The sequence below is a fragment of the Ambystoma mexicanum genome, chromosome 1q, assembly GCF_040938575.1.
Source record: "Ambystoma mexicanum isolate Mex_15411 chromosome 1q, UKY_AmexF1_1, whole genome shotgun sequence".
Taxonomy (NCBI): Eukaryota; Metazoa; Chordata; class Amphibia; order Caudata; family Ambystomatidae; genus Ambystoma; species Ambystoma mexicanum.
In genome coordinates this window covers 838,170,055-838,182,935 of record NC_090922.1, presented here as the reverse complement: position 1 = coordinate 838,182,935, position 12,881 = coordinate 838,170,055, and the positions used below count along the sequence as shown (strand labels likewise).

General features: G+C 50.3%; 1 protein-coding gene across 2 annotated transcripts in view; it reads right to left on the bottom strand.

The window, feature by feature from the left end:
* Positions 1 to 3,186: 3,186 nt before the first annotated feature.
* LOC138537608 (uncharacterized) overlaps positions 3,187 to 12,881 on the bottom strand; it is a 79,037-nt gene continuing 69,342 nt past the window's right edge. For both annotated transcript variants that reach the window (XM_069641463.1, XM_069641462.1), the window contains exon 3: positions 3,187 to 5,081. In XM_069641463.1, the coding sequence (XP_069497564.1) occupies positions 4,318 to 5,081 (764 nt within the window). In that variant the 3' untranslated portion in view covers positions 3,187 to 4,317. The remainder of the gene's footprint in view (positions 5,082 to 12,881) is intronic.

The window sequence follows — 12,881 nt, the reverse complement described above, 5'->3', positions numbered from 1 at the left end:
GAACATCATTGAGAACTCATCCATGCCTGTGGTTTGGGTAGGGAAACGTTCTTCCAATTCAGTGCCAGTAAGAGTATGGACAAGTGCAGGTGGCCTCTTATGGAGGATGAGGAGGTGCATCCAGTGACCTGCCTGGTTCTTGTTGTGGTGTAGATGGGCCTGTTAGCCTTTGCTGAAGCTCTGGCACGAAGGACTATAGCGTGGTTAGAATATCCAATAAGATGTCTGTTCCTAGTGGTGGGAGAGATGGAAGAGGCAGCCCCCTCATATGCAGGCACAGACCTTGGGGGAAGGGATGGTCGACAGAGGACTAGTCTGTACAGTGACTGACCCTATATTGTCAGTTGCACTCTTCGAGAAAACTCCAACAAGTTCCTCTTGTTCAGTATCATGAGGGATATATGCAGGTGGGGTCGCCAACGAGCTTGTGGTGGTTCCCTGGGCCACTGGCAATGTGCGTCGAGGCCTGAGCAAAGCAGCCATGGTGGACGAAGCTTGAGGGGAGTTCATCACACCTGATGGTATGAAATCTTGGCAGCCGATGACAGGGTGGCTGACTTTGCCTTCTGTGTCATCGACGTGGTAGTGGATGAAGACTCTGAACTCAGTTGCAGTCACAGATATGCGGAGGGCAGTCAACGAAGATCTTTCACACGTTGACAACATGCCCTGACTTGTTGATGGAGTCATGGACAAATGCTTGTTGATGACGATCTGGCTTGTTTCATCAACGGAGGCGTGGACTATGAAGAAGGCCTGGCCTGCTTATTCGTCAACACCATTGACAAGGAATAGTTCTTAGACGCTGAAGCAGCCATGGGCGCTGCCGTCGTAGTTGGAATCAAGGCTATCTTGGTAGAGGGCAACTGGACCCTTTTAGACGTTTAGCCTTCTTACTTCAAGCAGTATCCTTGTGCGATCTTGACCTCTTTGCAGAGGAAGCACACTGGACTGGTCTAATCTGTCTGAGGGAAGCACGGCTCCAGATTGAAGCTGAGTCATAGGTCCTCTGTATCATACAGCCAAGCCACTACCATCCAGTGGAGGTCTCAAGAGTCTTGTTCGAGACCGACAGACAGCTTGAACAGTCCTAAATGCTGTGAGCAGAATACAGTCAGTAAAGGAAGTCTTCATGGAGTACTTCCACATACAATCTTGAAGCCACAGGCCTTGAAAAGACTCAGTTTAGCATCCCTCATGGATGGGTGAAGGCCTCACATTTGCAGACAAGAATGTGCTACGACGGGACGAAGACCACAGGAACCAGAGCAACCCCAGGTGACACTGCAACTAAGGATTCAGGAAATCATTGTAAAATACAAAAATGTAGAAATGTAGACAAAAATGAAGAATTATCAAGAGAGATTTCTGAGGACTCCTAACACAGTGTGGTAACAAATATAAAGATGATCTCGAGAGGTGGAGCCTCTGGCCCATTGGCTGTGGGCAATATGAACGAAAACAACAACTACTAGAGAACTTAAGTGACTGATCCATGTTACAGAGGATTCACAGTCAGAGGACAGGGACTATTCATACAGGATGTGAATCTATGGAAGATACAATGCTGGAGAAGAGCGGAGTGTGTGGGTTGTTTGGTTCTTTGGTCCTCCTTGCCCTCACCCAATCAGTTGGGAGGACAGTGGGAAGGAGCGTGGAAGCAACTAGTAGAACGTGGTACAGGGATTCTGTGAGAGGTAGCAAGGTTTTAAATTTCTGGTGCAGGTACTCATGTCACTGCTCCCATTCCTCCCCACTGCTGCATTGACACAGACATGTTTCTCTGACTCCTTGGGCTCCCCCTCTTGTCCTCCCTCCCCTTCCACACCTCTCTTCCTTTTTATGCCCCTCCTTCGGCACGTTTTAGCCTCCGAGCTCCACTTAGCTCTACAATCCCCCAGCTGTCCACACGTGTCTTTATGTTTTCTTTATGGGCGCTTGGGCACGGTTTCCCTGTGTGGACCTATACCGCACTTCACAGGACGTTGCCTAGACGCCCGCCGACGTCACCTTCACGCTAGGCGGGTGCGCGCTGCAACCTTGTTTTTATAGGCGCTTGGCCTTTCTTCGGTATCGCGCTCATTCTGAGCGGCTTCACCGAACGAAGCAGACGCCTCCCCTGAAGACACAGAACAGGTACTGCCCTTGCTGCCTCACCAGCTCTACAGAGCAACCTGCATTTCAGTTGCATTCCTAACTATGTTACAAGCCTGTTTGCTTATAGCCCTTCCTTCCTGTCTTCCAGAGTTACCAGCCAGCCTGTGACAGACCCCCTCCAGCACACAGTTTGTGATTAGAGGTACCCACGGCTCCCTTCACCTTTTTCATATTGCCACTTAGAAGGAACCTGTCCCCGTTTCAGACAATTCTGAAACTTTTCGGATTGATCCCCCCTCTTTTGGAATCACGGTCCTGGCGAAGGTGGCCCCAAATAGGAGTGCCATTGAAACCGGTCGACCCCACAGGTCATGAGGGCTCTCATGACCTGCACCAAATATCTCCACGGAAAGGAATAAGATATTGCGAGAGAACAACTGTTCCTACGCACACCCAGATGGAAAGAGTGTGCAATTTCTATAAGAGCCTTCCCTCACCATTTTGGCCCTTTGGCTATTTTTATTTGTACATTTCCAATTGTTGAACCTCAAGTATTCCTAATTCCCTGTGACCTACGGAATCATTAAAATAACAACACAGGAAAACAGAATATGAACAGTTGACCTTCTCCAGGTCAGATTACCATCACACAGCTACAGAATCTAATCTTCAGTTCTGGACAGCGATGTACCAACCCCATTGGATTTGCCACCCCTTTGTCACCCCTTGCACCTGAATTCGAGGATGTGAACTTCCAGTTTTTTGCTTCAGATACTCTGAGTAATTAAACATATCTTCCTACAAAACCGTTGTTTTTGTGCTATCACGTCTGACCCCTTTAACGGTTTAAAGGAAACCAACGGCTTGTCCGTGCCCTCCTTTGTTCTTTCTACAACAACGTAACCCTGTTTGTTGTTACACTTCCGATATGCACCCATCCACACCACAGATTTTGCATCTACCTCTCTCCTTAATGAACGCTACGCACAGCAAGGCCACCAATACTGGCAAAAAATGCTATACAAAAGGCACTTACATTATATGCTAAAAAGGCTAACCAAGAAGAAAGAAGGCACACAGAAGACTGAAATGTGTAGATTTTGTACGGTTATTGATGTTTTTGCAGAAGTTACCTTCCTGGTGCAGAGCATTCGTGGGCATTTCACATTCTTGTGGTAGCCGTAATAGGAAGGCAGCTACATAAAGTAGAACATTTTTATGGAAGCTTGTCCAAGTCTAATCAGTGAGATCAATTAAAAAAGATGAACTTTAAAAAAAGAATTGATAAAAAGCAGTTATAAAACATCCTCACTTTGGAAAGTAGGAGATGCCGATTTCAGTTTTTGTTTCAATGAGCCAAAATGAAAACCCTGGACATTCCCCCCGGTTCCACACGTTCAAATGAATATGGGAAGAGCACACAGGGCATAGTCTGCTTCTTTCTAGTACTGAGCCAACTGTGGGCAGGATCCCATGTAATGCCATCAACCACAGACCTCAGAACTTAAGAGGACGAAAAGGGATTGTAGGAGCTTTCACCTCGATTGATGGCAGAGGCATTATTTCGGGCTAACTTATTTTGCTGCTGTTCGCTCCAACTGCAACAAGCCACCTTTACTGTGCAGCATAGGTAATAAGGGACCCTTAGCACTAGCTCACGAGAGAAGAACTATTCAAATTATCAGCGTACAACAACTGCAGGTTCGATTAGGGCACTGTACATAAACATAAAAAAGTCATCAGTCCAAGATAGCGGTCATTCTAGAACAAGGCACGTGGAAGTAAGGCGAATGTCCAGAGACCCCTGGAGTGACAACTAAAGATTAAGTGGGGTTTTGGCCTCTCAGTAAATCACTTATCACAGGTGGGCGGAGGCAGCAGGACCGAGCTTAAACGAAGGCTCAGACATACAAAATTACCATCTCAAGATTGGAACATTTCAGTGGCAGAGTAGGGTGGTTACATTGAGGCACAATAATGCACTCCATTTTCTTCCAAGCATGCCAAATTGTTGGCAGACTCAAGTAAATTAAAAAAAGTAGAAAAGGTGCACTCCTGTTGTGCCCATCCAAGCACAATGGTGTCTATTGCAGGCCCATGTCTGCCATCCGGGTTGCGTGATTAAGAGCCCCAAAAACGTCTAAAAGTGCAATGTGCACGGCCATCAGTCCTTCACAAGACCTTCATTGCTGATCCCCTTTCTCCATTTTGTCTGGGAAGTCAGGGGCAACCCTCCACCTCCATCCTCTCGACAGGCTGCACTGGCAGGACCAGATGGGAGATGCGGCTCCACAGCCCACTTAGCTTGTCCACATCCATATCATTATAAGCAGTGGGGGAACTCGACTGGGTGAACTTGCTCCATAAAAAGTCTCTCACTCTTTCTTCCACCTCCCTAAAGTCAAGGCCTGGGGTCAGCTCCCCACTATTCAGCAGCACAGTCAGCACCAACGCCACATCCTTGAAGGCAGCATTCTCATGGTCACAGTACTTGTAGAAGATCAGCAGGGAGCCACCTGGTAGCTGCTCAAAGCGATGGACCACAGCCGCCCGGCCTCCTGCTTGGAATCCTGAGCTGAGCTCCTCATCCACCTCCAGCTTGGCTTGGCCACTGTCCAATTCAGCTTTGCTGGTGCCACTAATCCCAATAACAGCCGACTTCAGCGACGAAGCATAGGCACGTGCAACTCTTTCACTCAAGCACTTTAGGGTTCTCTCCCCACCCTCTGCAGCTGCAAACATCAGTATAGCAGGTTCCAAATGGTGGGTTGAATTAATATGCTTCTGGAGAAACTTGCGTACCCTCAACCATAGACCTTGATCCTGTCCGGGGAAGTGGGCCTGCACCTGTTTAAACTCGGCTTGGAAATCATCCAAGACAGTGCTTGCGAGAGGGTCCACTGGTTGGTGACGATAGTATGAAATGCAGAGTAGCATCACAAACACCAGCACAGCCAGGAGAATGGAGGTTACCAGGATAGCCGCTAAAGAGTGTAGGGAGACAAAAACAAAAAAGCATATTAAAGTAGTGGCAAAAGCTGGAGCGGATCTCATCTTGAACGTCCTTGGAATTGAATTACTACAACCACAGGACGTAAAACATATCTATGTTTACAGCAGGACATGTGAGAGAATGCAATACAATAGCCACTTGTCGCTATTGCCAGTTTCATCTGGTGACTGTCAAAGCTCAATGGCATCGCTCTCTGGACAGCCTGGTGATTGACCAATAACAAGGCAGACCGATTGCCACAAGATCCATCCATTTAGTGTGCCATACACCCATTCCACACAAAAGTCATTGTTGACAAATTTGCTAATCTACTAACAGAACCGCATTTAAAAGAATAAATACAATTGCGTCAGGTTATAACCTTATGGGATGCCTAAAACAATGTTAAGACTTGGGGGCATGCTGCAGGGAGGAACGTAGAGGGAAAGATTGAAGGGCAGTAGAACATTAAAGATATAACAAAAGGGTAGAAACCAGAAGGGGAAGGAAAGGCAGCTCAGCCATAGAAAATAAAAAGATTGAGAAACAAAGTTTGGGATGAGACGGTCTAAGAAAGGGAGGGATGCTTAAGGCGGTAGAAAAGTTGGAGCACCGGAAATAAGCTAGGAATAGAGGACACATGTGGGAAAAATAGGATAATGAAGCATATGAATGGTTTGAGGAAACAAAGAAGGTGACAATAGGAAGAGGAGTCGAGGTGGGGAAAAGGGAACGTGTGGACAGTAAAAGGATGTGTGCATGAGATATGATAGGTTATTTATAACGCGCTTCATACCCAGAGGTTTCTAAGGGCGGACCCGGTGATCGTCTTGCTTCCAAGGCGAGCACGTTGCTGCTGAGCTATCCTCCCGAGATGAGCATTTGTATGAGGAGGTTGTAGATCAGGATGGGAGAATGTTGAAATTGTGTAGGAATTATGCAGGAGGGAATGAAAGCAAGTACGCATGCATAGTGACATTAAAAGGTATAGCTAGTTGACGGGAAGAGTGCAGTGGGAGTGTATGAAAGAAAGGAGAAATGAGGATATAAATGGACTCTGATGGGAAGGATTAAGTTGCAATGGGCGAATTCCAGTGGAACATGCGTAGAGAAGCCTTAATACAGAGAGCAGAAGATCAAGATGGATAGAAACAAAGTATATGAAAGGAGTAGAGTGGAAGTGCGGAGATGTAAATATAACAATGTCGGCTCAGAAATATGGCAAGTTAACCACCAGGTTTTTGCCCAAATTGGTGAATGGAGATAAGCTGGCAAGTGGGGCACATGAAAATCGCAAATAAAATGCATCTTTAACAAAATGAGGTGGAACGAGGCTGGAACCAAGGAAACATGAAGCCACTTCATTTACTGGTAGGTACTCCTTGGCTGGGTTGAAACTGCAAATAATTAGGGATGAGAACAATCTGCCCAGAAAACGAACAAGGAAACGAAGGGCACTTTTAAATAATGGTGTGCTGGGAAAGTCGTAAGCCTAGATGCCATGGGATTGAATTGTGTAGACACCCACTGATACCAGATAGGGCACTAATAATATACTCTAAAAAGAACCAATTGCACAAAGTGTGTGCAGGATCCTTTATTAAGCAAGTACCATAGTTAGGTGCATCCCTAATCTGGTCAAGAATCCAAACAACTGTGGCCCATGCAGCTGACTCTGCCTCTTGCAACACCAACAGTGATCTCTGCGGTGGCAATGGCAACCAGACTACTGAGGCAAGGTTCATAACCAGAGATCAGAGGAGATGCATTCAAGTGAAGATCTATGAAGCTTAACACCTGCATGGGGTTTCAAGTAAAGGTGCAATGGCACTGCAGAGGCTAAGTTAATTATCACCCCCCTTGACGCTGTGAAGGACATTGCCTCAGTAGCTTACCTTCTTGGTGGGCTTCATGTGCACAGACAGGAAGTGTACCGAGATGATGGTCATATTCCCGACTGACCATAGTGAGGTAAAGAATTGTAATCAGTTTAGATTGACCTTAGAAAGTGTCTCTGGATTGGCCGCCAGGGGGCGCACGGATGCAGAACCCCTCCGTGTGAGCTCCGCTCCCCTAACCCCCAAAAGTGCTTTGAGCCCCCACTTTTGGCCCCCCCACCCGACCAACAACGACGGACGGAGCCCCCTGAACCTGGCCCCCGACTTCTGGGCGAAACTCCGACGAGAATCGGAGCGTTTTTCCCACCGAAATCACCCCGATCTGGGCCGCCCCCTTCGGGCCTCCTGCGCAGCAACTCCCCGGAGCACTGAAGCCGCGGGAACGCGTGAACGGCCTGCTCGGCCTCCCGCACTCCAACGCACCACCCCCGCCGGCCGCCCCCCCAGGATCACAGAACTCTTGCGGACCCCACAGACTGGCTACAACCGGGTCGGGTGAGTGTTTTCCGCCCGCATTACGCGCAAGCTTCCCAGGGCCCCCGAGAGGCGCTCCCGCCCCCGAGTACAAGGGCTGCCAGCAACGCCACCCTGCCTGCGGAGACACGGCGCTCCCTCCCCCTGGGACCACAACAAGTCGCCTCCTACCCGCACCCCCCCTGAATTTACAACAGGCGCCAACCAAGGAGACCAGGAGCCCCCCTCCTCCATCGACATGGCGGAGAAGGACCCCAGAGGCGCCGAGTAGGACACGAACTCTCGCGTCCCGCACGAGTGCCCCCAGGACACCTGGAGGATACGAAATTCTTTGCTTCCCCCCACTCAGTAGGGAATAGCTCCCCCCACGCTACAGAGCTTGGCCCACACATTGAGGGCCTAGCGCGGAACTCCCTCAGCAGCCAGGCAGCATTTCGAATGGGGCCCTCCCCCCACAAGCCTGTTCCGGGCCTCCTCTAGCCCCGAACTGTCCACACCGGACCCCCACGAGCTCAGTACAGTCCAGACAGGCCCCAAAGACTACACCAGGACAGTGCAGTGGAACCTGAGTGGCAGAGGATACCGGACCAGAGACCACCACCGGAGACGTACTGTGCGAACGGAGGGTAGTGCCCCTGACCCCAGGGCGTGTGCCTCCTCTCGTCGCCCACTCCAGTTCACCGGGACACCTGAGTCACCATCCCGCATCCTACGCCGGCAACCAACCAGAGCCACGGTGCAGAGGGAAAGGCCCCCCATCATAGGGGCGCGTGCCTCCTCGCACTCACACATCGCATGAGCATCCGCAGCAAACTCGCCAGATTCGCATACGTCCCCCCATACCCCGGACCCTGACACCAACGGAACGATGTCAACTGAGCCCTCCGAGGCGGGTGCGGCAGCCACCAAGGGGGACATAGCAGCCCTCCTAAGCGAGATCAGAAGCATGGGCGCGAGCTTGGGAGGCAAGATCGACAGAATGACCCAGAGGGTCGATAACATAGAACAGAGGCTTGAAGGAGTTGAAAACAACCAGGTCTCGATTGATGTAATGGAAGCCCAACTGAACCTCAGAATGAGCAACATGGAGAAAAGAGAAGAGGACATCCGGCTAAAAATTGACGATTTAGAAAATAGGGAGCGCCGTAACAACCTCCGCTTTTTTGGGATCCCGGAGCGCGAGGGTGAAACAGAGTCAGATCTTAAACACACCATACATGACATCATCAGGATATTAGTCGCAGATGAGAATGTGGACGAACCCGCAATTGAGCGAATACACAGAGCTGGCGGCCCATCAGCTGGACCAAGATCCATCCTGGTCAAGTTCCACAGGTACCAGGATAGAACAAGGATTCTCACGAAGGCTCGATCGGCAGACTCCCTCACCCTCAGCGGGGTCCAGATAACCATTTTCCAAGATCTTTCATCGCTCACGTTGGCTCTACGGCGTCTCTGCAGCCCCCTCACGAAGTGGCTCACGGACCGAGGCACAAGGTATAGGTGGGGATACCCCTTCTCCCTCAACTTTGAGCATGAGGGCAGGCGGATAACGCTCCGATCTGAAGATGACATCTGGAACTGCATTGCGGATCTCGTGGGCCCAGACCCACGGGAGGAATCACACGGCGACTCGGCACGGGATGGAGCGAGGAGGAGACCCCAAGGCCCGAAGCGGAATAAAGTTAAGGGAGCGAGAAAATATAGACGTCCCTCGAACCCATACGTATCGTTGCATTTCTTTTCTATCTTTTATCTGTAATAACAGTTCTTGTTGCTTGTTACTCTGTGATTGATGTTCAGCAATCAAATTGGGGGGGAGGGGGCTCAAAACCATAATACGCTACCATGTGGGGGGGGTTGCGTGGCTATAACCCTCACGGGCGGTCCGCTGAAAGGCCGGCTGCGTACATCTGGTCCAACGCGGGCGCCATCACCTTTAAGACTCAGTTTCACATGGGTTTGAAAGATGCAGGACTCAGATTAAAAACGGGAACACTGGGTATGATGACCAATGACCAATACCCAAAGGGAAGGGGAGGTGGGTGGGACGATCGCAAATGCAATGCCTCACGAGGCACGAAACACTTATCAGTGTACTTCCACTGTGGCAACTAATCCCCGAAGACGACGCGACACACACGACGAACACACTATGTGCAACAATGTCCACGTAACGTAACAGGTGACAGGCACGGCACCCTTAAAATCGGCACCCTCAATGTCAAGGGCCTCAATTCCCCCACTAAGAGATCTCTAGTATCCCGCGAATTCAAGAGGGCAGGCTTTGATATCCTCTTTCTACAAGAGACTCGATACTCCAGAGGCGAAGAACGGAGAGTTTTACACCCCAAACTAGGCTCCGAACACTGGGGTTCTGGCCCCTTGAAAAAGGCGGGGGTGGGCATCCTGATTAACAAGACCCTACAATTCGAGATGATGAGATCTTGGTCCGACGTGAGCGGTAGAACTATTGTCCTTGTAGGCAATATACAAGGCACCACCGTCACGCTCGCATCCATTTATGCACCAAACACCGGCCAATCTCGGTTTCTTCACCAAGCGATCCCCAAGGTTATGACTGAGGCACAAGGCGAAGTAATCCTGGGTGGGGATCTCAATACGTGGATGGACCCTGAACTCGACAGGCAAGCCGGAGACCCCTCCGCAAGCACCCCAGTCACCAGCGCACGCTCGAGGGTGGCAGAACTGATGGATGTATACAACTTAACAGATGCCTGGAGACATCAGAACCCGTCACACACAGGCTACACCTTCTATTCGGCTCCACACGCCACGTACTCCAGGATAGACTACATATACCTAACGCCTGCACTCACAACGGCAATGACGGAAACCAGTATATCCCCGGTCTCCTGGTCGGACCATGACGCGGTGACGGTCACATTGGATCAAATGGCCCTTCCCCAGAGGTCGACCAAATGGCGTTGCAATGAATCGCTTTTTAGAGACTCGGTCTTTCGTGAGCAACTCGAACAGGACATCACCCATTACTTTGAAGAAAACAACACAGGTGACGTCTCCACGAACACAGTCTGGGAGGCGGGCAAAGCCACCTGGAGAGGGGTGCTCATCAGGGAGGGTGCGGCCAAAAAGAGGGAACGACAACTCAGAGAGTAGGCTACGGACCGAAATCACTCAACTGGACCAATTGGCGCAAACCGCGACTACAGAGAGGCTACACAAGATAGAACAAGCCAATGCCAAAAGGGAGGAACTGCGCCGGCTCGAAACAGGGGCCATTAGCACCGACTCCAATGCCTAAAGCAGAGGCACTATGAACATGGTAATAAGGCGGGGGCACTACTCGCTGCTAGAATCCGAGGCCACCGTCGCGAGAGGTGGGTGCCCACTATACAAGAAGAAGAACCACTCCGAGTCCGTTGCCCCCCCAATATCCCTGAAGCCTTTGCCACTTTCTATGAGAAGCTCTACACCTCGCAAGGAGCCCCCGGCTTGGAAGCAATTACGGATTACTTGTCGGCGGTCTCCATGCCTTCTCTTCCGGCAGATATAGCACAGGCACTGGACTCCCCCATTACCGCAGAAGAAGTAGAAAACGCCATTAAAAGACTCCCGACAGGGAAGGCCCCCGGGAATGACGGCTACACGGCAGGATTTTATAAGACCTTTCAAAGTGCCCTCCTCCCCTTTATGGTTGAACTCTTCAATAACATTCTTCTCTCCGGAGTGGCCCCCGCGTCCTTCTCAGAGGCACTGATAGCAGTAATCCCCAAAGAAGGAAAGGACCCGAAGTACTGTGCCTCATATCGTCCGATATCACTGCTGAATACCGATGCCAAAATATACACAAGAATCCTCACAGCCCGCCTAGAGACGCATATGCCCTCGATAATTCATAACGATCAGGTTGGCTTTATTCTGGGTCGACAGGGCGCTGACTCCACACGCAAGACCCTCCACCTTATACATGAATCTAGAACATCTCCAGATTTGCCAGCACTGCTGTCAATCGACGCGGAAAAGGCGTTCGACAGGGTCGAATGGCATTTCCTAGAAGCCACGCTGAAGCACATAGGCCTCGGCCCTGTCCTCCGCCGAGCGATTAAAGCTGTCTACTCGACCCCGAAAGCCTCAGTAATGGTGAATTCCCAATTTTTGCGCTGGTTCCCACTAACCAGGGGAACGAGACAAGGATGCCCCCTTTCGGCGATACTCTTCGCACTGTCCCTGGAACCACTTGCCAGAGCTCTCCGGGCGGACTCCACCGTGGAAGGTATCCGAGTGAACAGTAGGGAATACAAGTTGGCCCTGTACGCAGATGACATCCTGCTGCACGTACTCAACCCCCTGTCGTCAGTCCCACGGGCGATCCATCTCATTGAAGAATATGGAACACTCTCCGGCTTCAAAATCAATAGAACTAAGTCTATCCTCTTCCCGCTCCACGTACCCTCCCCCGAACAACTAGGAGAGCTGGCACACCTCGGCCTAACCATACAGGAATCCACACTACGCTACCTGGGGATTAATATAACAAGAGATCTTTCACAGCTCTACGAGGCGAACTTCCCCCAGCTCCTAGCTGCCCTAAAGGCTGATTTACTAAAATGGAAGCCACTCACAATCTCCTGGATGGGACGCTTGAATGCTATCAAGATGGTGACCCTCCCTCGCTTCTTGTATCCATTTCAGGTCCTTCCCGTCATGATCCCAGAACACTTCTTTAGACAAGTCAAGAAAGTTATACTCGATTTCCTCTGGGATGGAAGAAAACCACGAATAGCATATGACATCCTGATACTACCGAAGGAGCTGGGAGGAGTAGGTCTTCCAGATATAGAAATATATTATCAGGCAACACAATTGAGGATTCTGGTCCCACACCTACGAGACAGGAAGGACCTCCAGTGGGTCCAACTCGACAATGACTTCCTACGCAACGTGACCCTCGCAGAATGGCTATGGGTTCCCAGATCGAAGCTTGTAAAACCACTGCGCGAACACCCGATATTGGGCACCATGTGGAACATTTGGAAGAAGGGAAAGGGTATGACAGGAGTTACAACATGGCCCTCACCCCTGAGCCACCTCTGGTCACCTGGCATCCGTGAGAGGATCCCCGAACACGCCAGATATCAAACCTGGTTTGATGCAGGTCTAGAAAGAGTCGGTCAGCTGTGGAGGAAGGAGAAATTTATATCAATCTCAGAACTGGAAGATGCCCTCCAAATCCACCCGATCCCGATCTTCCTGTACCTACGGCTGAAAGGGGTGCTGTCAAGAGAGGAATGGAAAGCCGCCACACGCAGAGAATTAACGCCCTTCGAAATGATCCTTGACACGACCAACGCGACCAAAGGGTTGATATCCCGGATGTATAAAGCTCTGATCACCAAGGACCACTCCCCGATCCTCCGCCTCAAAGGAAAATGGGA